This window comes from Melanotaenia boesemani, chromosome 4 (assembly GCF_017639745.1).
Source record: "Melanotaenia boesemani isolate fMelBoe1 chromosome 4, fMelBoe1.pri, whole genome shotgun sequence".
Lineage (NCBI taxonomy): Eukaryota > Metazoa > Chordata > Actinopteri > Atheriniformes > Melanotaeniidae > Melanotaenia > Melanotaenia boesemani.
The window spans coordinates 5,532,967-5,555,663 of record NC_055685.1 but is presented as its reverse complement, the minus strand read 5'-3'; the positions used below and the strand labels follow the sequence as shown (position 1 = coordinate 5,555,663).

Below are 22,697 nucleotides of genomic sequence, written 5' to 3'. Positions count from 1 at the left end.
GTGTGTATGTGTGGTATGTATGTGTGGGGTGTGTGTGTGTGTGTGTGTATGTATGGTGTGTATGGTGTGTGTGTGTGTGTGTGTGTGAGAGAGCTGGTGTGCTGCTGGACGTGGAACGATGAGCGACTCCGGCCTGTTTTACTGAGAAAGTTTTTGCGCCTCTCCAGTGATGGAGTCACACGCGTGTGTGTTTCCTCAGCTGCAGGACGACACGGTCACTCCCGTGTTTGCGGTGACTGATGGCTGCATGCGTGGACACGGTTACAGGCGTGTTCACAGGAGACACGGTGGCTGGATGGGACGGTGGGAACACCTCAGAGCTCCGTCTGTGCGACCCACCATGCCTCCTCCTCCTCCTCCCCCACAGGTCAGGGGTCAGCTGACAGGAAGTGTGTTTGCCCTGAGCCCACATGTGAGCTTTTATTAAGGTGTGCTTCTGTCATCTATAAAAGATTGTGATGGTGAAAGCTGAACACACACAGACGATGATGAGATTTTAACTGACAGCAGCTTTCCTCCTCCCGACTTCCTGGTTCCTGGACCAGCTCTCTGCCACCACATGATGGAAGAAAACACGTAAATATTTGTGTGAGCTCTTGTCTTTTTTTAGAGTAAATCTCTTTTTCTCTTGATATTCTGCTTTAATGAGCCTCTCTTCTATCGATCACAGTTTTCTCTTCTTGTGCTTCTTTTCTCTTTTGCAGTTTTCTGACTTTTTATTGGGTCAGAAAATCCAGGGAGGGAATAGGAGGCTTCGGGTTTATGAAGATTAGACTTCATCATTTATTATTATTCCCTTTTATTCTTCCGGTTTTCTGCGTGCAGTAAAATATGTGTTTACAGTCTTTGGAGCTGGATCATGAAGGTGGAGTCCTGCAGCAGGATTTCCACTCCAGAAGAAAAGTCAGATGACAGTTATGTCATGTTTAAGGGTTGAGGAGATATTTTTAGACTTCGCCCTCTCTGCCGTAGTTTTAATAATTCAACTGTAGTACAACATGAAAAGTTTTAGATGATTTTTGTGCCTCTTTTACGGATTTAACATCTAAATGTGACACTTTAAACTCAGCGTGCATCCCACCATATTCACCATGTTAATCTCCGGTTTTTTACTGGTACATAAACTGTGCAGAAGAAAAGAAGTTTTCAGTTTTCAGCGTAGTTTATGTTAAAAAAGCTTCAAACCCACAACTGCTTTAAAGCAAAGACAAAGAAATGACCTGATGTGAAATATCCGGACACATGCCACAGGACCTAAATATTCCCATCTGAGACATAAAGAGAAAAAATCCACACCGGAGACGTGAAGCTGGGCCATCTGGGCACGGCTGCATCGACTGCTCTTTGATTGCAGACAAAATGATCGTAAATTATTCTCACGCGTTCCAGTTTCCCCTCTCTCTGCCGGCGGTGCTAGCAGCTGGCCTGCAGCTGGATAACTTTCTCTACAGTTATTTTAGGAGCTAGTTCTGGGTCAAACTTTTCAGCCTTGATGGGACAGCACAGGGCCAACACACACACACACACACACACACAAATGACACAAGCATGCATGCACACCCACACTTGCTGCTGGAGTCAGTCCAGAGCCACCAGTTCAGCTACCATCATGGTTTCAGACTGTTGGAGGAATCTGGAATTCCTGCAGAGAACCCACACATGAACGGAGAGAACATGGAAACTCCAGCTGGGATTCGAACCAGCAACCCTCCGTCTGCAGCTGAAATAAGTATTAATAAGAGAATAAAAATAAAAACACATTTCCAAATTGAGTTTCTTTCAGTGTATTCATCATTTTACTAAACCAAAAGGAAGTTTGATGGTTTTATTATAACAAATAATCCTTTTTTCCGTTTAAGCCCAATAAGTTAATAAATCAGGTTAAAGTTAACAAATAACCAGACCCTGTAGATGAAGTTGTGCTGGGAAAACATACCAAACATGACTGTGGTGAAGTTTTTCTCTGTTTTTTTTTTTGGCTTTTAAAGGCAGAAACAACACATCGGGGGGGCATATGTGCACATGAAGGTTGTGTCTGCTCCTTGTGGTTAATGCCAGCGATGAATTCCCCCAATTAAGCTGACTTCCATATGTAGCTTCACACTCCCGCTCGCAGTTTCCGGAGAGCAACACACACACATTCATACAGCCTGTTTTCACTCCATTTAATTATTCTCTCTGACAGGTTTATTTAATTTATGCATTTCATTAGAACAAGCAGCTCGGAGGGACTCCATAGTTTAACTGTAGTCTCAGGATATAATTCCCTTTTCTCCCCGGATGGAAGCAGATTTAACTCCAGGAAGCAGAGGGCCGATAACACCATACTGTCATACATATAGAGACCTGTGGCCCGACTGCCTGCTGAGTGTTGCTTCACCTTCACGTGATGTTTTTCACCGTTAAACTTGGCGTGCACGTTTCTGGAATGTGGCAGAATGTCGGGGTACCGGGAGAAAAGTCTCCACAGGCTCAGTGCTGAAACAGTAAAGCTACAAACACAAACCCATCATCACTGTTCATCACTCCCCTCCGGCTTTTTGTGGATTACGGTACATTTTGAGGTTGTAACTCAAGAAAAATTAGCCGTTTCTTCTTGAAGAAAAACTTGTAAATGTAAATAAAATGTAAAAACTTGTAAATGTAAATATTTATATGAACTAAATCTTTATGTAGTGAAGGCTGAAGGTGAGCCTGGGTCACTGAGTCCAACAATACTGCACAAATGTTAAATGTGTGATTTTCTTACTTTGATAAAAATGATATTGAGACATTAAAAGTGATTAAAGATGATGTCATAAACTTCCTGGTTAATGGAACAAACCAGAAATTTGGCTAAAATCTGCCAAGCTCGCACCAAAAGAGCTTCTCTTCAGGATAAATGTCTGTAAACTACCAGGACATTTTACCGTTAACGGTACGCCGTTAGTCTAGAAACAGACAACACTTCCACGTCATATGTTGTTGCATTTACAGACAGAAATGCTACCAACCACTGTGAAAGTTTTTACAGTACATCCCAAAATATTAGCTGTAGGAAAAGCGTTGAACGCGCTCGGCTGCATGTGTTAACTGTAAATTAAAACGTGACGAATGAAGTGATCCTTCCTGTGGTTGAGTCCAGCACGTTACTGTTGAAGGTGGAAGTTTATCTGCAATTAATCTGTGGAAACAGACAGGATGAGGAATAAAATGCACCTTCCTGCCAGGCAGCCTCACTAAGCAGGATCCTGTGGGGAGCCTGAGCTCAGTCCTCCTGAATGCCAGCTTGTTTTATGGTGAGCTGTAACTCTGTAGAGCAATTAGCCTGGGGGCACTAAGCCAGGTTCTGGGTGAGAAATGGGGATTTATGACTGGAAGTGCAGAAACAAACAGTTAAGACTACACCTAAGGCCAACTACAGCCAGCTCAGTGAAAACACAGCAGATCTAGAGCTGGAGCAGCTCTGCTGGGAACATTAAAAACACTTGATCTCATCTAAACACAAATAAAGAAAAGGAAAAAAATGTTTATTTCTCTGAAGAAGTATGTTAAGATTTATACGCCTCATTTTAAACAAACAGACGAGTTAAACTGTTTTTTTACTCCATCTCAGAGAGATAGATTCATGCCTGAGCTGGATCCAAAACCACCTGATGCACCAGAAAGCTGTAGAAATCATCCCACTGAGCCTGTGCAGCACTCAGTCCTACAAGTGTACTCAACATGCATGTTACAAAAAGAGCAGCCGTGCACGGCGCCTGAAGTCGTCCTTGTGCGCTTCTTAAACTAAAAACAACTGAGAAATAATCTTGAGATCCTCGTTCTCATAAATCAGTGGTTATGCAGGAGTAGCTTGTTGGAGTATGGGTGTTCTCCAGCTGTAGCATTGTTTGGTCCACTCTGCAAGGAGTTTTCATTTTCTTCCAAACTGTTTATCTCCTGATAAACACACACACACAAATCCTCAGAAACGATGGAAACATGTCAGAGCCGTTTACCACACAGATCACACCACAACGCTGCCAAGATGAACTGTTAATTACATTCATGCTTGTTGATTATGCTCCATCTCTGCAGCGTCGACACTGAGCGCTGCAGTAAAAACAGCATGTCCACCTCCAGCAGGCGGACAGAAGGGGTCAGAAAAGGCTGCAGGGGGGTGTGCAAGCAGACTGAAGGGGTCAGAGATGCTGCTGGGGGGGTGTAGGCGGAAAGAGGAGGGCAGAAAGGCTGCAGGGGGGTGTGCAAGCAGACTGAAGGGGACAGAGATGATGCAGGGGGGTGTGTAGGCGGACCGAAGGGGGCAGAAAGGCTGCTGGGAGTGTGTGTGTCCATGCGAATGTGGGGGATTGTTAGAAAAGAGGAAATGGGTAAATGGGGAGAGGCAGACTAAATCCGGGCCTTTCCAGAGATGCGTGTGGATTTTCCAGTGACTGGACAACAAAGCTTAGAGCTCTGATTTGCTGGCAGGCCGTCATTGTGGAAACAGATTAGTGACCTAAATCACAGCAAGGTCCCTCTCAGGTGCTCTCTGTGGACGCGTTCATGTGGCCGTTTGAGGGTGTGTGCGTTTCATACAAGGCAGGGTTGGTGTGGAGCACACCTGGTGTATTTAAGCTGTGGGTGGTAAATGTGTGTGTGTGTGTGTGTCTGCAAATGTATCTGTAAATATTTTGAATAGAATGTTGTGTTGGAGGTCAGAGTGTGGATTAGTTACCGTAGAAACGTGGGATTGTAAGTAGGTGTTATGGAGAGCTGCTGTTACATACGTGCACACATACATACATAAATAAATAAATGTATATTTTTTAAATAGTTAAATTATTAATTTATAATTAACTTGTATTAATTTATAAATTAAAAGCAAGTGTTTTTAATTAAACCAATAAAAAATGTGCATTTTATTAATTTATTTTCTATTTGTTTGTAGGCATATTAATTTATTTTATGGATTATTTACTGAGTTGAGCATTATTTTGAGTGAAGTGGCCCTGCAGAGGGTTTAAAACCATGTTGCACACGTTGGTCGCCTTTTATGTGGCGTGCAGGTTGTTTTCAACGCAGCGATGGCTCAGATGTTGAACAGAACCCCCCCCCCCCCCCAAATGTTGTTCATTTTGGTTCCACATGTTCATCTGAAGAACACCAGAGGAACAGATCTAGATCATCTGGAATAATCATGGATCAATGAGAGATGGTGATTGATCTAGATGTTCTGTTCGGATTAATCCGATGTTACATTCCTGCTTTTCTAAAGATTCAAATAATTAAATGAAATTAAATTAAATTAGAAAAACTTGACAAAACTTTATCTGCACAGTTAAAAATGAAACTGTCACAGATGCCAAATGGGTCAAAACTGTTTGACCTTCAGCTTCATACATCAGAGGTTTTTTGTGATTTGTTTTAAACCCACCATCTACGCTGTTAAATCAGGTAACGATGACATCGCCAGTGACGTCATGGCTGTAACTGATTTACTGTCTGCTTCATCTCACAATCACAGGACTTAAATAATCTGCTGGTATCCTGGTTCCAGATACTCAGGGTACCTTCAGACATCCTGAGAGTCGCTGCCTCAGAAAGTCAGAGATTTTTTTTTAGCATCCCTCTAATTCTGGAGGGATTTCACCAAGATACTGAGCAGAGCCGGTCATAATGTTTTGGCCCATGAGTCTGATCTGATATCCTGAGAGCAGCTCTCCAGTGTGCATCTGAGCAGGTCCGTGGGAGCGGGCAGGACTCATCTGCACATGCTGCAGAACAAACAGCTGATAGCTTAGCCAAGCTGCAGATGGAGAGGTGAGTTTCTGATGAATAATTTCATTCATTCACACAGAAATGCCTAATGGAGCTTCAAATGAGAGGCAAAGCAGCACGGCTTTGTTATAATATTCAGTTATTCATGTGGAATCCAGCTCTTCATTTAAGTCGACAGAAGATTTAACACTCAAGTGGCACAACAAATGAAGATCGGACTGAGCTGCAGAGTGAAATTGGACAGAGGTGTTCGGCAGTTTAGAGGAGCGTCTCCACCAGGATTATGTCAGTTGTCCATTTCTATCAGCTCTTAATTCCAGTTGCTCGCAGTGAGCAGACCAGGGCTGGACAATATATCGAGATTTTCAAATATATCGAGACTTTATCAGACGCAATATAGAAGGAAGGAATATCGTTTATATCGAGACAGCTTGTTTTGAGTTAAAAGCATCTTTTCTTTTGTATTTTGCACAGCTGTATTTTTGTTATGGTCATTGAAAATTATTTTGAATTTATTTTGTTTTAGGAGCATTTAATTTAATATAAAGGTACTTTAATTTAATTCAGCTGTTTTAATGCACATGTGCTGCTGATCCTTAATAAAAGTATATTTAGCACCGAAGGCTGTAAATTAGAACTGTCTCATTGGTTACTTGACAAAAAAAAGTATATAGAGATATATATCATATATCGTGATTCAGGTAAAAAATATCGAGACATAAGATTTTGTTCATATAGCCCAGCCCTAGAGCAGAGTCTTAAAGCAGGGATGGCGTTGGCTTGTTTTACCTCTGCCCGCCTGCTGCAGCTCCGTCAGCTGATGGTAACTCAGGTCACCTTATGAAACCATCACAGCCAGATTACAAGTAACTATATTACACAATGCCTTCGATTCTGGCGATTACATGAGCCAATTAATAAGTGTCAAGAGAGAGGAGCCGGCGAACAGGATAGCTTGTTTCTCCTCCTCCTCGTCTGAAATAGAAGCTGAATGAGCGTGTCCATTCAGCTGCAAGCCTCAGTGAGCACAGTTCACAGGAAATCAAGGAGATGTGAGGAGAGATGATGGCTGTTGAAACCTGCGAGCAGAGGAAGACTGGAGAGAAAAGTTTAAACAGTACACCAGGCTCCGATTTTATTCTGTCCATTTAGGTAGGAGGTAACAGGGAGATGCTCGCTGACACTCTGACTCACTCATTGTGTCAAGCTTCTTTTCCTTTGTTTCCCTTTTTTCCTCCCATCCATCCAGTAGAAAATAAAAACCTGTCCTCATTAAGGCATTAATTAATGCCTCCATCTTCTTCTAATAAATGTTTTTCTTCTCTAAATACTCATATTTCACATTCATTTTATATAAAACCTAGAAACAGATCTGACACTATAACACTGCGACGAACATGAACTGTGTTTGTTCCCTTTCTCCTACGACTGATATGAAGACGGGAAGGTGATGGAAGACAACAGAAAGTAGAAAAGAAGGAGTCACGGAAATTTTAACCTATGACAGTTCATAAAAGCAGAGTTATACACACACACACACACACACACACACATATATATATATATGTATATATATGTATATGTATGTATATATATATTTTTTATTTTGTTATATATTGTTTTTCTTTCTTCCACACACACACACTGCGCCCAGAGATGAACCGAGGGATGCTGCACACTTCTTCGCAGGGGAACTCGCACACGTCTGGCAGTAGACTTCCATGTGAAGTGACAGCAGGGTCATCGTTGGCATTTTAACTGCTGACCCATTTGTCTGGATGAGGAACACTCTCTCCATTTCACACACACATACACACATACACACATGACTACAGCGTATACAGAACTAGTTATATAAGGCGTAATGATTTCAGACACAGCTCCACATGTCAGCAAAGCTCCTGGTTTCCCCTTCTCTTTGTCCTATTGAGATGTTTTTGCTGTGATGAAAGAATGCACTTCTATCCACACACACAACCAGATATGGTGTGTGTGATGACTAGGTGAATGGTGGTGTAGGGACCGTCTACATCGCCCCAGGCTGCATCACTTCATACTCACTGCATTCAATCAGTCATGACAAGCTGAAGTTGATGGAAACAATTGAAAACAAATGAAGCAGCCTATAAAGGCTTAGTCTGCTCCTTTCTCAGTCTCATTCTTCCTACATCCTTCTATGTCTGCTCCTTCCTTAGACCTTCCTTAGTCCATCCTTAGTAGACCTTCCTTAGTTCTTCCTTGGTCTCATCTTTCCTCAGTCCTTCCTTGGTCTGCTCCTTTAGTCCTTCATCAGTCCTTTCTTAGTCCTTCCTTGGTCATCTCGTTTCTTGGTCACCTCTTTCTTGTGGTTGTAGACTGGTAGAGTCTGAATTTTCAGCCCCTCTCCAAAGCAAAGCTTGGTTTTATCCATTTGTATTGTTTATGGCTTGTGTGGGTATTAAAGCCTGAGGTAGAGATGGTATTTTCTTGGTAAAAGGATCTCAGGTTGACAAGGCAAGTGTTCTTTTTATTGGCAGCTTCAGGACATATTTTTCCTTCTTTTATAATTTTATTTTCCACTAGTGGATAAGCTTATTAAAGTTAAAATCAGTTTATTAAGACGTTGTCGTCCCAGCTGTGTTTTTGCTCCCTGTGTGAATGTCTCAATGCTTCCTGTGCTGTATGGACTTATTTAATGTTGGTGGGGTTTATGTAACAAAGAAGTGGTGTGACCACATCTTCAATCCAGATGTGCAACAGTAATTTAGTGTTCAGCATTTCTAAAACTAATCTTCTACCCTTGAACTACTGTCTACCTGCACAGCAAATCACCCAGTGTGTGTGTGAGAGAGAAAGAAAGAGACGAAGTGACTGTAATTAATCACTTTCTACAGGTTTTCTCCTGTACTGAGCTGCAATACACTCACAATAAAGAGAGATGGAGTGGTGGAAACAGAAGGGGAAGAAGGAGAGGAAGAGGAGGTGGAGATGTTTATAAGAGTACTCATCACTGAAGCCCTCATTAGCAGACACACTCATACACACAGCTGGATGGAACAGCTGGATAACTGTAACCTTGGTAGATTTCATACCAACAGGAAGGACTAGAACCACATGTTGTCTATCTGCTGAGCTTTCTGTATGACCCATCACCTACCTCTGTGGTAAGGTTGGCTCCAGGCACCTGAACTAACCACTCAACGGTGGTTTTCAAGTCCTAGTTCTCCACCAGAGTCCTGAGATGTTAGCTGGTTGGAGGACTGAGCTCTTCTGGCTATGTGATGGTGTTCTTAGCATCTATTGGAGCCAAGTGGGAACAAGTACTCTGACTACCACTGTCACATGGACAATAGCTGCAGCGCTACGTTTTCCTTAGTTAATGGATATTTGTAAGTCTCCAAAGTAGTATGTCTGTGTGTTGAACACACTGCGTTTCACCATTATAATTAGGATGCATTGAAGAGCATGTGCCACATGTCGCAGTCTTTCAGTCAGCATGTCGCTCCAATCAGGATAATTATGTGTTGGTGAAATGCAGATGATTATTGCGAATGGTGATCCACATACTGCCATCTGTTCTACCCTGCCAAACACACACACACACATACACACACACACACTAGCAAACACAAGGACAGGTGTTGAGATGGGCACCACTAAGCACACCACTAAGTGTACTTGAAATTTACCATACGAGTTTTGCACATTCACCCATACACATAATAACACACACAAACGCACACACGTGTGCTTTTAACAGAAAACAGGAAGGTTAATAACTGTGTTCTCTGCACACAGGCTGTACAGACATGGACAGATTAATTCTTTCATTGACAGATGAGCGATGGATTTTATTTTGTGGTCAGCAAAAACACAGACTTTACACAACAGAAGTTGGAAAAGCACTAATCTAGATCACACACACATTTTATCCTCAGTATTGGCTTGGTTGTGAAATAAAATTTAAAAACGATATTCACATTTATGTTTTTATATGATGCAACAAATCAACTAATACCATGACTGTAATGTAGAAACAGTGGTGACAGTAATGACCTGAACCTGATTGATCACTAATAAGACAAGTTTATTGATAAAACAAATGTTTGAACGCAGGAAGTAACACTTCAGTTTTTCCCTTCAACCCTCTGATGTTGCTAATGTTAACATGCTAACAAAGGCAGCTGCAACCGCGGCATGGACACCAGAGCACATCTGGATCAATGACATCTGTGTAGTCCAGCTGCAGCTTTAACGGAGGTGTAAACTGTAGCCCGCTCCATTTACACCAACCACTCATTCCTCCTTCAGCTCCATGGACAGAAAACAAGCTTCCCTCTCAAACAGATGCAGAGATGAAGTATAACTGCTATTTTATGCACTCGCAGTACTAGTGAAAAAACATGTTTACTGCATTTTGTTGACTACTTTCTCAATGTAATTGTTGTAAAGTGCTTCTACAGTTTACTGGTTTAGGTATTAGTGATGAAGGTCTGATTGATCTAAGGGTCAGCACATCACATACATACACAAAGACTAGTTTGAGGTCATTGTCAGCCTCAAGGCAAAGGCAGAGCAGTCATTCAAGACACAAAGAGGAGGTTTCTGCCTCTGTGCACATGAACTCTTGTGTACGAGTGACCTGGTTTGTCACGCCGGTGTTGTTCAGCAAACAGGATTATGTGGCAAGGACTGCTCATTTTCTGTAGCAGGTTGCACACAATGCATGGCTGACAGTGCACTGAAATACACACTCTTTGCTTCACTGTGGTCTAGAAAAAGCAGACGTCCACTTCAGGCGCAGTTGACTGTTCAAACGCTCCATGATATAAGATACGGCTCTACTGTGGTGTTGATGGTGCAGTATACAAGAGGAGATCCTCCAGCTCTGCAGATTTATACAAACTCAGATACTGTGATGGCTTTTAGACTAAGTTCACACTGCAGGTCAATTCCAATTTTTTTGCCTGTATGTGACTTATATCGGGTGCGGGTTGGTAAAACTGGACCCGTGCAGGACTCTGCAGACCAACTCAGCTGCATCGTCTGTTCATGCCTCTGTACAGAAGTAGGAGCCACTGCTCCATTAAAGGTCATGGTTAACATTTATGCTCTCCTTTTTCTCAGTCTCCTTCTTTCATATATCAGTTGGGCATCATTTTATCAGTTCAGAGTGGGCAAGAACTGCCAAATGGACAACCAGACATGAAGCCTCCATTACATCCATAAATACTATGTCACTTTGTGTTATCCTCTATGTATGCGTGTCACTTCAGGGCCGCGTACCCTTCACACTTAGCCTGATGAAGGTCGCATTGATATGATCATGTGGACGACCACGCAAAAAATAAATCGGATTTCATTAAGAAAAATCGGATTTGAGCATTAAGACCTGCAATGTGAGTCTCAGTAGGTTACTAACCTAACAGTAAGAATGATAACCTGCACTGTCAAGCTTCTCAAGTATAAATGAAATAGGCAACAGGCTTTGTTTATTGTCATGTGGGTGGCAGCGCTTCATATCTTAAGTTAAGTTTATTGAATCAAATACTGATTTGTTTTCAAAACTTTTCCTGCTGTTCAGAGCCTCTGCTGTTTAACCTCTCCAGCTAAACCCAGCTAATGAATTAAACAACAAACCCAATCCCTACCATCTGAAGGGGAAACAAGAAGGATGCAAGGCACGAGAAAAGTGGAGGAAATTTAAGTAATTTCTTCCCTCCGTTGTGTTGGGAAGTTTGAGGTTGCAAGCACAAAAGGAAAAAGGAAGAGCTTGAAGTGTTAATGAGTACACAGAAGGAATACAGATGGATGGCTGCTGCATCTAAAGCTCTCTCTCCTAACGTTATTTTTTTCCTTATTTAGTATTATTATTACAAAATTTATTATTCTTTTTGTTTTTTTTTTAGTTATGCAACCTGCTATAGTAAGCCCTATCATACAGTATGATAGAGATAATTACTATCCATCAGGTCAGTAGTGGAAAAAACTTTTTCATCGCCACCAGCTTACAACGGGGAATCTCCATGGCAGCGCCTACCTGTTGTTGTACCTGAGCGGCGGAGGAAAAGATAGTCACGAGCTGGAGTCCTGGTCCGGCTGAGGAAACGGGAGAATCGGCCTCCTCTACCAAGTATTCTTCTGGCAAATGTTCAGTCATTGGAAAACAAGCTGGATGAACTTCGGAGCAGGATGACGTTTCAATGGGAGATTACCACCTGTATCGTTTTTGCTTTAACGGAAACTTGGCTCAACCCCTCGATCCCAGACTACACCATTGTTCCCGAGGGACACTCCGTTTATCGGCTGGACCGGACTATACATTCAGGAAAGAGCAAGGAAGGTGGTGTCTGTTTCATGGTGAACAACAAGTGGTGCTCAGATGTGGGAATTATTTCTATGGGCTGTACTCCGGACCTGGAGCACCTCATGATCAGATGCCAGCCTTATTATCTCCGCGTGAGTTTACATTGGTTGTCATGACAGTAGTGGATGTTCCGCATCATGCTGATACCAATGTGGCCATGGAAGAACTGTTTGAAGTTATCGACAGGGCAGAGACTTCATGGCCGGAGGCTGCGTTTATTGTAGCCGAGGATTTTAACGGCGCCAACCTGAGGAAAGTCCTGCCGAGATACCACCAACACATCAGCTGTTCTACGTGTGGCAAGAACACACTCGATCATCTTTACACCCCTTACGCAAACACGTATAAAGCCCTCCCTCGCTCTCTTTTTGGGAAATTTGATCACGCCTCAGTTCTGCTGCTGCCTTCCTATAGACAGAAATGGAAGTGTCATGGACCAGTGACGCGGACCATTCCAGTTGCAGCATTCAAGCCCGTACCACCAGGCTCAGGGACAGCTTCATACCGCAGGCCATGACTTCTAATGCTGCCAGCAGCAACGCCACCTTTAAATAAAACTATCTTCTTGTTGCTTATTATATATTTTACTATATAACTTATTTGTAGTATTCTTGCTTTTTGTGTTCAACTGTTTTTTATTGTGGTTTATATTCTTTTTAGTATTGTTAGGAGAGCCTGGACTGCAGATGTAATTGTTGTGCAGTGACAATAAATTCATTCATTCATTCATTCATTCATTCATTATGTGGGTTTTAAGACTGTAGGAGCAGATTGTGACAACCAAGTGAGAAGAAAAAGTAGAGGTGGAGTTACAGTATTACAGTACTTCTAAACTAAAGATGGCTTCATCCTGGACATGTCACTGTAAATGTCAAGATCTGCACATGGGACATTAAATTGTTAGCTGTGAATTTTGGTCCATATTGTCCACCCAGAGTTTACCTGTGTTATTCTAGTAGTGGTGTATATTTTACCTGGTGCTGCTACCAGCACAGGTAAGGTTTTGGTCCTTTCATCTGCAGAAATACTCTGATTACTTTGCAGTTTTGGGGAGTATCATTTATGGACAAGAAGCTGCCTAGATACCAAAAAATGTGTGGCCCAGATATGGCCCGTATTAGGCCTTGACTTTTGACTATGTGACTGCGAGTGCCAAAACTCAGCCACATGACCACCACATGTGGTCCACAAGAAAAAAAAAGCCATTTGTCTTCAGGCTAGCACCTCATATTTGGACCAGTTCTGTCCCACACAACACTTTATGTAATCCACGTCCAGGACAACATGTGTTTCCATCGCAGTAACACATGGAGCTGCATCAGATCCCAGGGGTCTCAAATTTCTATACCTCCCATCCAGAGCCACCTATCATTCTAAACACCAGTATGTTTGGTTGTGTTTACCCACAATGCCCTGCTTTGAACCCACAGTGACCTTTGCTTTGCTTTAGGCAAACCGAGACCTACATTTGTAGGTGGGCCAGAGTTTGCATTCACACCTCCCCAAAGAAACCGGAATTTCCGAGCAAATGAAGCTGAAGTTCGTTTTCGTACAGAGGGTACCGGTTGGAGTTCATGCTCAGCCATCACTTCCGCCTTTTGTTTTCCTCAGCATTCTTCTATTAATTAAAAGTTAAAACAATCTATTTTTTTACCATGTGCACATTGATTCTGGATCATCTACGTCCACATTGTGATGCATCTAAAAGAATATTTTTTTCCCCACCCCTGTTGCCGTGGTGAGGAAACCAGTCAAAAGTCACTTTACTCCTTGACCTTTACATCAGCCTCATTGTGTTGAGGTTCACAGGGCACTGAAGCCACCCCAGCAGACAGATCATCAGTCCATCGCAGGATTAACACAGCAAGATTCACACATACGCATTTATCTGTGAAGTTGATCGGACTTTCTCTAAAGATGTACGGAGAACGAGTCTGTTGAAAGTGAGCATTTTCCTCTCTGTAGTGCTGCTCTCTGTGGATATGCCTGATTTACAGCACACGTACACAAATCATTCCCCTAGAGGCCATATTAGCAGAAATATAAAGAGAGAGAATGATGTCGGGGGAGGGGGCAAACTGTTTACATGTTCATAGGTTCATGGTTGATTATACACTTGAGTAATTTGTGGAAATATTGATTGCTCAACATTTCCTTCCCTTTTCAACCTGACGATGTAACACCTGTCATGGGAAACACCAGCATGAATCCTGCTTAGAGTCAACCCACTCACAGGGTTCGGGGAAATCTAAACAGAAATTAAAAACAAATCAGAACTTCTCAGAGTAGTGGATGACTTTATGTGTTTTTTTTAAATCAGTTTCTTCTCTCATTCATGTCTTGCTCGTATTTCTGAGTGTGCGTGACTAGATAGTTTAAGTGAGTGTGTTTCTGTCATCATGGTTGTTATTTTAATTATGCCCAGGGGGTAGAGTGGCTAAGCACTAGCTTATAGTCCACTTGAACAAAAGGCTGACAGATCTTACAAACTAATAAAAAAGATAATGATGGTAGAGGAATGACAGCGATGAACTCTTAGCAATGAAATTAAACTTTTTTGTTTTGTTTTGTTTTTGCGCTTTGACTTTTCATTTAACTGCTTTCATTTATCTCTAGATGATATTTAAGGAATAAACATAACCACATTTTTTTACATTTATGCTTTCTTTATGTCAATATCTGAAGGTTGTAGCTGACAGGAAAAGTACAGAATGAGAACCACTCCGCTCTTTATAGCTCTAAAAACACCAGCGTTATTTATTCAGCGATGCATTTTGTTCCTGTTGTCAGGATTTACAGCTGCTGCTGCTGAACTGCTTATGTTACTATGTGCAGTTCAGGCTGGAGCCAGAATTACTGTTCACTGAGACCGGACTCACATTCATCCACCGAAACACACCAGATGTTAAAGCTTGGTTGGGATTGTTACTAAAACAAAAAGTAGTATGTATTAGTTACTAGTTACAGAGCTAGTAACTCAGTTACTTTCTAAAAGTAAAGGTAAAGTAGAGCTATGAAGGGTAATCTTCGTCCTGTCTCTTCTCCGAGATCCCCCCTAACGATGGCTAATCTGACATCGTTTTCACCCCGTCTCTTCTCCGAGATCCCCCCTAACGATGGCTAATCTGACATCGTTTTCACCCCGTCTCTTCTCCGAGATCCCCCCTAACGATGGCTAATCTGACATCGTTTTCACCCCGTCTCTTCTCTGAGATCTCCCCTAACGATGGCTAATCTGACATCGTTTTCACCCCGTCTCTTCTCCGAGATCCCCCCTAACGATGGCTAATCTGACATCGTTTTCACCCCGTCTCTTCCTGAGATCTCCCCTAAAGACGGCTAATCCTGCTTCAGGAATGTCCATAATAAAGTCACTGTGAGATTAGAACGAGTCAGAAACACAGAGTTTTAGGGAACATTCACACATTCAAAAACAAACCCTGGTCCACGCCGACGGATACTATGGTTGGTTTGGACTAATGAAATGAATGCTCACTCCAACTTTGGTTGGACTCAAAAAGTGAACTGTGGTCCGACTGAAGACCTGGGGTCTTCAGAATTAAATGGTTAATTATTTTAATAAAATGCCATCATAAAACTTTGAACTGTAAACCGACGCTGATTGGATGCTGTGGCAACGTCTCCTTCTTTGTTAGTGGCACTGACAGAGACCAGAGACGGTCTCCAACATGGAGACCGTCTCTGGTCTCTGGTCATGATGATCGGATCTCAGGGCATGTCTCTTTTGTGTCAGTGAAGGAAAACTAACATTTGATCTTCCAGTTTAAAAACTCTTCCTTCGTTTTCTCCGGACGACTGCTCCTGGTCATTCGTGTGGTCAATCTGTCTAATTCCACCTCTGATGGGCTTACCATGACTCTTCTTCGGCCAATCATCACCACTGTGTGGTTCCTTCGTCCCTGAAGCTCCTGGTCTGATTAAGATCGCTTCAATCTAATTATAGCAACATACCACATTTTACGGTCAGTAACAGTGTTGGAACCATGGAAACTTACATTGTCTTTTACTGAAAAAATTAACAGTTATTCCCATCACTGGTTATTTTTCTACAGTTTCAGGTTAGAAAGGGAAGCAGGTGTCAAGTAAACATCATTAATTCGGAAATTTTAGGTCTAAAAAACTGTTGACAAGATCTCAGACTTTTCACTCTTTCAACGTTTTTAGAAACAGAAAACAAATAAACGAAGAAAGAAATTTCAAGAAGACCTCTTTACATGGATTTATCCTTCTTTATAAGTTTTTAGTTGCTGGTGGCAGTAAAGGGGAAATGTCTGTGTGTGTGAATTTATGTTTATTTAAGAAAAAGATTAGAATCTGACTTTACCTGAAATTAAGAACAAAAAGAAACCGGTGGTTCTGCGTGGTCTGCAGTATCAGACATTTTAACCCCAGAAACTCAGAGCCTTAAGCTTTCTGCAGAAGAACTCAAACAACTGAGAAAAAAAAATATTGTCCTCCTGATTATTTTCTCTAAATTGAAATTGAGTTAAACTAAATGTTACTCTTCTCTTCACATCACGAAGGGAAGAAATTATGACTTGACTATTGACTATTGATTAATTTAAATCGATTAAGCTAGCCGGCTCATTTAGCTTATTTTGGTCCACTTCTGTGTTTTTTTCTGGTAAACGTGTTGAGGAGCGCCTGTAGGCAGCCATGACTCATTAAAGCAGATATTTGCTGAAAGCACACATTGCAACAGATGGTGTTGTGCAAACATAAGCAAGCCATTTAAAACTCGACTACATCTGGAGGTATTCTGACTGGCCCTCTTAGGCATCATCTGTGGGTTACTGACTGTAATCATAGATTATTAGTTTCTTTGATTTCCACCATTGTAGACCAGTAGCTCCCACTTCACTATACCACCGGCTTCCCTGTGTTTCCATATGCCTGAGAGGCAGTGTAATTTGTGGTATATATCCACTCCAGCTAGCATCATATGGTACATTTTGGATGGTGTAAGTGTTGTTTACTGTCCTGGATGAGATACATGTGAACTCTATCAACACTTGAATTCAGAACTGGTTATGAGGTCAAACAACTGCAAAAGCTGTTGGTAAACTAAAATAAAACCAAATAATCCCAGAGGGAAACTGTGATGCTGTAGTCAGTTTGTTATTGTTGTTTTTAAGGAAATAATAATAATAAGATGATAAAGTTGTGTTACAGAGGCTGATGTCTGCTCCAGGAATGACCTCCTGGACCTTTCAGATCTGAAGAAGCCTCTGACTGAAAGCACTGTTGTGTTGTGTAAAGGATGTAAAGAATTCTCCATCATCTCTTCTCTGGACAATCAGGTCCAGGATCCGGATCAGAACCAGAACTTCTGGACCAGCTTGTTCAGCCTTGTTATGTCTCTGGTTCTGGTTCTGCTGCCTCTACAGGAGCTGCAAAGCTGACTGAACTCTCCACTGCAGACTGATTGCTCTGTTCTTCTAGATGCTCCTGCGTTACATTTCCAGTCTAGTCTGCTGTCCAGAGCTGGTTGAACTGGGTTGCCATGACACTGCCATCACAGAATGATAAAAAACAAGGCCAAAGCCAACCGAACATTCTGATATTATTAATGATCATAAAGCAAAGCCAAACACACTGATTACGTGCCTCAGGGTGAAGATGTAGATCTGGTGTAAATAATAGTGCCGATTAGTTGTGGATGCATAATTTAGTCAAAGCATTCTCTGCCCTTTAATATCGCCTCCATGTAGCTCTAATCCTTCAGTTTTCCTGTTTACCCAGAAAAATCCAACAGGATTATTCGTTTTTTTTATATTTTTGTCCTCAACCACTCAAGACAAGATGGTGGGGAGATGTAGATTCACATTCATGTGAAAGAATCTGTCCCACAGCAGAGAACAAGCCAGAGGGCATAATATATGATAATTAAGCAGAGACCTGCGTCCTGTTGTTTCAGATTTGTTCTTATCGACCTGTCTTTAGCTTGAAACAGTAGCAGTTTTATTGCTAAAGGATGCTGAGATGCTAAAACTCTTAACTGTTTGTCTTTGTTCAGACCTGTGAAGACAAAGCTGTTTACAGGTGTTATTCCATGAACAAGCAAGTACTGCAAAAACGATTTGATGTGTGTGCTTTAAAAAGAAAAGGGATGGAACTTTAGCATGGCAAATACGCTTAGCCAGACAAGACTGGCATGCTTATCAAATGACCTAACATTAATTTTGTATTTCAGTTTCCCCCCTTGTTAACAAATGTGGGAGATCAGGAGATTAAAAAGAGACACAACACATTTAATCTGGATAGACCTCCTGCATGAAGCCTGCTGGTAATGGAATGTGATTTTCTTTCCTCTGTGCCGGCACATTTGTATGGATTGCAGGTCTTTTCCAGAGGGCTGTGGACAAAACACACACACACACACACACAAACACAGCGAACCAAACACAAACACACACACATACAAGCAGAGAACAGGATAATTTAGCATTCAGAAGTCACTAAATGCCAAGGTTATTACATCAAATTGATTTTTTTACACTCAGGTTGTAAATGGGGTTTAAAGTTGGAACAAATAGCCAACTTTTCCTCTTTTTCTGACTGTCACACTCTTCAACAACTTGGATAAGCTTCTCTTTCACTCAGAGAAAAAAATATCTATCTATCTATCTATCTATCTATCTATCTATCTATCTATCTATCTATATATATATATATATATATATATATATATATAAGGCTGCACTGTGGTCTGGTGGTTTGAATCTCAGCTGGGGAGCAGGTTAGAACCTTGAGGGCAGTGGTCTTTCTGTGTGGAGTTTGCATGTTCTCCCCGTGTATGCGTTGGTTCTCTCCGGGTACTCCGGCTTCCTCCCACAGTCCAAAGACATGCTTGTTAGGTTAATTGATGACTCTAAATTCTCCCTAGGAGTGAGTCTGAGTATGAATGGTTGTTTGTTCCCTATGTGTTTGCCCTGCGATGGACTGCTGATCTGTCCAGGGTGTACCCTGCCCGGGATAGACTCCAGCTTACCCGTGACCCGTATATACTGCAGTTTTCTTTTTGGTTTCATTTTAAATTTCTTTAAGCATGTTTAAGCACTGTTTATTGTGCTGCTATTCACTGGCTTCCACTGAAAATACTATGGTTTTCTTTAAGGAGGAGATAACTAGTTCTATTTTCTACTGTGTTACAGGTGAATTTACTCTGACACAGTAACACATATCTTAATTCTGACTGTTCTATAGTAATCTCACGTGTGTCATCTTTCTGTGGAGACCAGGATTGTACGTACGTACGTGCCTCTCTTCATGCTCGGGTCCCGCTATCTCAGAGGCTTGAAGCAATGTAGAGGCATCAAAGTGAGAGCCAGAGCTTGGCTAGCTCACGTCATCAAAATATGGTTCACACTTAAACGTGAGGGACATTATCCTACATCCATCCATCCATTTTCCATTTTATCCGGAGTTGGGTCGCGGGGGCAGCCGCCTAAGCAGAGAAACCCAGACTTCCCTCTCCACATTCACCAGCTCGTCCAAGGGGATCCCGAGGTGTTCCCAGGCCAGCTCAGAGAGTCCCTCCAGCGTGTCCTGGGTCTTTCCCTGGGCCTCTTTCAGGTTGGACATGCCCGGAACACGTCCAGGAGGCATCCTAACCAGATGCCCCAACCACCTCACCTGGCTCCTCTCGATGCGGAGGAGCAGCGCATCTACTCTGAGCCCCTCCCGGATCACAGAGCTTCTCACCCTTCGGTCACTACCCACAGCTCGTGGCCATAGGTGAAGGGAGGAACGTAGATCGACCGGTAAATCGAGAGCTTTGCCTTTTGGCTCAACTCCTTCTTCACCATGACAGACCGATGCAGAGTCCGCATCACTGCAGAAGCCGCACTGATCCACCTGCTGATCTCCCGCTCCATCCCTTCCTTACTTCTGAAAAAGACCCCCTCTACTTGGGGCAGGACCTCATTCCCGACCTGGAGAAAACACTCCACCCTTTTCCGGCTGAGGACCATGGTGTTGGATTTTGAGGTGCTGATTCTCATCCCAGCTGCTTCACACTTGGCTGCGAATCACTCCAGCGAGAGCTGAAGATCACGGCCCGATGAAGCCAACAGAACCACATCATCCGCAAAGAGCAGAGACCCAATCCTTATGCCACCAAACCAGATCCCCTAAACGCTTCGGCTGCATCTACAAATTCTGTCCGTAAAAGTTATGAAAGGCGCCTATGTCGAGTCAGAAAAGAAAAACCATTTTGGAAAAAGCTACTTCCAAGAAAAAAGCTGAAAGAGAGTTGAGCAAGAGCAGAGTGTTAGCGAATGGCTGCTGCCCAGCGCTCGGGAACCCTTGTGCGTTGGAAGGGACGGTGTCGGGGGGGAAAGTTTGAAGAAAGGGGCAAACATCATATTTCATTTGCTTTTTTATTTTTATTTTTTAGAGTTTGGTAGCTTTTGATGTTGATTATTTTAATTAGTTTTCAATTTCATCATTCTTTTTCCATTTTTTGGTTGTGTTTTTTCATAGGTTCCCCCATGCTCTCCCCCTCCTGCCCATCACCTGTCATTGACCAATCACATCCTCAGTCTAATCCACATGACAACGCACTGTTAGGCGAAGCTATTGAACCAGACTCAGATGAAGAAGAGGAGGAAGCAGAGGAAGCAGAGGAGTATGCAGCCCGGTTGTACCTCCCTGTAACACATGGTAACCATGCTTCGTTGCTTCATTAGCAAACATTTTATTAAAGTGTCATCTTGATATTTTACTGTTTTTCCATTCATCACCAAACATCAAACACTGCTCTGGATCATTTTCATACACAAAAATATTCTCATATTTTTGCATCTTTTCTACATTTCAGCAGGTAACTAAATAGATTTATTCCATCATTTAACATCAACTTGCAGAAGTTGTCATGTCATCCTCATACAGCTACTAAACAAGTTAATTTCAGCTCCAGTTTACTACAATTAATTAACTGAAGTCAGTTTAATCCAACTCAGTCCAGAATAACTTTATTTATATGTCAGATCATAAAAAGTAGTCTGGATGAATCAAAGCAACAGGTTGTTTTAATGTGTGGTGGCAGCCTGATTGTGATAAAAATCCATAATAAATCTACATTGTTAATAAATGAAAATAAGATTTTCTTAACTCAGCAGTTTGGAGCTGGGCGGCCTTATCTGTTCCCGATCTTTGCTCATGTTTCTGCTTCCTGGTGGAGCCGTTAGCTTCACTGCTCTCAGTAAAGTTATGGAGAAACGAGGCTTTCCACCAGAAACGATACACCTCACCTCCACCAAACCTGCCGCTGACGGGAACAGAGCGTATCATTTATGAGCGTGCAGGATTTAGTCTTCCTCTAGTATTCACAATACCAAGAAATCTGAGCAGATGAGGACAGACTGGTCAATATAAACGGTGCGGTCCAAGCTAACAGTGTAACCAGTTCCAGCCGCCGGAGCAGCTAGCGCACATGTTTCTGATTCACATTGTTGAGGATGTTACTGAATGTTTTTACAGAGAATCTGCATTCAGACCGAACCTGTGATGGAGGAGATGATCTTTTCTGAGACGTTTTAACAGAAAGCCAGATTTGCGTTTGAAAGGCACGTTGTGGTTCTGTAGACGTCTTGCTTTTGGAATTTGTGGGGCCTCGGTTTGCTCCCTTATTGGCCTCGATCCTCATTCTTCGTCTGCTTTTGGCAGAGCAATTCTGAACAAGTATCATCTACCTGTTCAGGTGAATGGTAAAGTTATCTGCCTGTTTAGGAGCTCTGCTTGGCCAAACAGACTGGGTTGACAACAGAAACCTATCCATGAGCTGGGACTGTCCCAGGTTTGAAATGAGGACCAGGATGGATCATGGGAAGTCCTGATCAGATGTGCAGATCTGTGGTTTAATCCAACCCCCATGACCTGCTCCCACTGGTGTGTGTGTGTGTGTGTGTTAGTGGATCAGACGCATATTAAACTTGAATGGTGGAATGTATGAGCACACCATTACTAAGTTAGACCAGGTCTTTTATGTTTTTTTATATTTAAAATCAAAATATTTGGTGGATATAAATATATTTAAAAAATTAAAAATTTATTTTATGTGCAACATATATATAAAATTTAAATTAAATCATATAATAAACAATATAAATAAAAATAGGTTTGATTTAATATGTACATGTAAATTGTTTCTCTGCAGGAATTTCAGGTTTTTCATGTTTTCGAAAAGGATATTTCATGAAGTGTAAACATCTCGATAAAGAACTTTTGCTTATTTACACTAAAGGGAACAATGTGGATGAAGATGACGCAGGTGGAACATTTACATCCCTCAGTGAACGTAACAGAAGACGTCATTAGGAACTTATCTGTGGTATTTCTGGTTTCCCCTCCTTCCACAGCTACTGTTAAAGCTAACACTGAAGCGGAGCAATGAGCAGAATATATATTTTTATCATATTTAAACGGTGGACACACTGAGTTTAGACAGCTGCCATTTTTGATCAGCGTCCAGCAATAAAAGCCTGTTTGGCGGGAGCTTGGCATATGCAGGATCAGCTCTGGTTGCCATCACGCCTGCTCTTTGTGTCTCTCCACATGGCACATGTTAGGCTGAAAGTTGGGGATG

General features: G+C 42.1%; 1 protein-coding gene across 7 annotated transcripts in view; it reads left to right on the top strand.

Moving 5' to 3' along the window:
• Positions 1 to 22,697, top strand: part of LOC121638221 (teneurin-3-like) — a 226,750-nt gene that overhangs the window by 96,269 nt on the left and 107,784 nt on the right. For 2 of the 7 annotated variants that reach the window (XM_041982857.1, XM_041982856.1), the window contains exon 2: positions 20,594 to 20,773. The exons of the other annotated variants lie outside the window; for them this stretch is intronic. In XM_041982857.1, coding sequence (XP_041838791.1) covers positions 20,602 to 20,773 — 172 coding nt within the window. In that variant the 5' untranslated portion in view covers positions 20,594 to 20,601. The remainder of the gene's footprint in view (positions 1 to 20,593; positions 20,774 to 22,697) is intronic. 7 annotated transcript variants of the gene reach the window in all.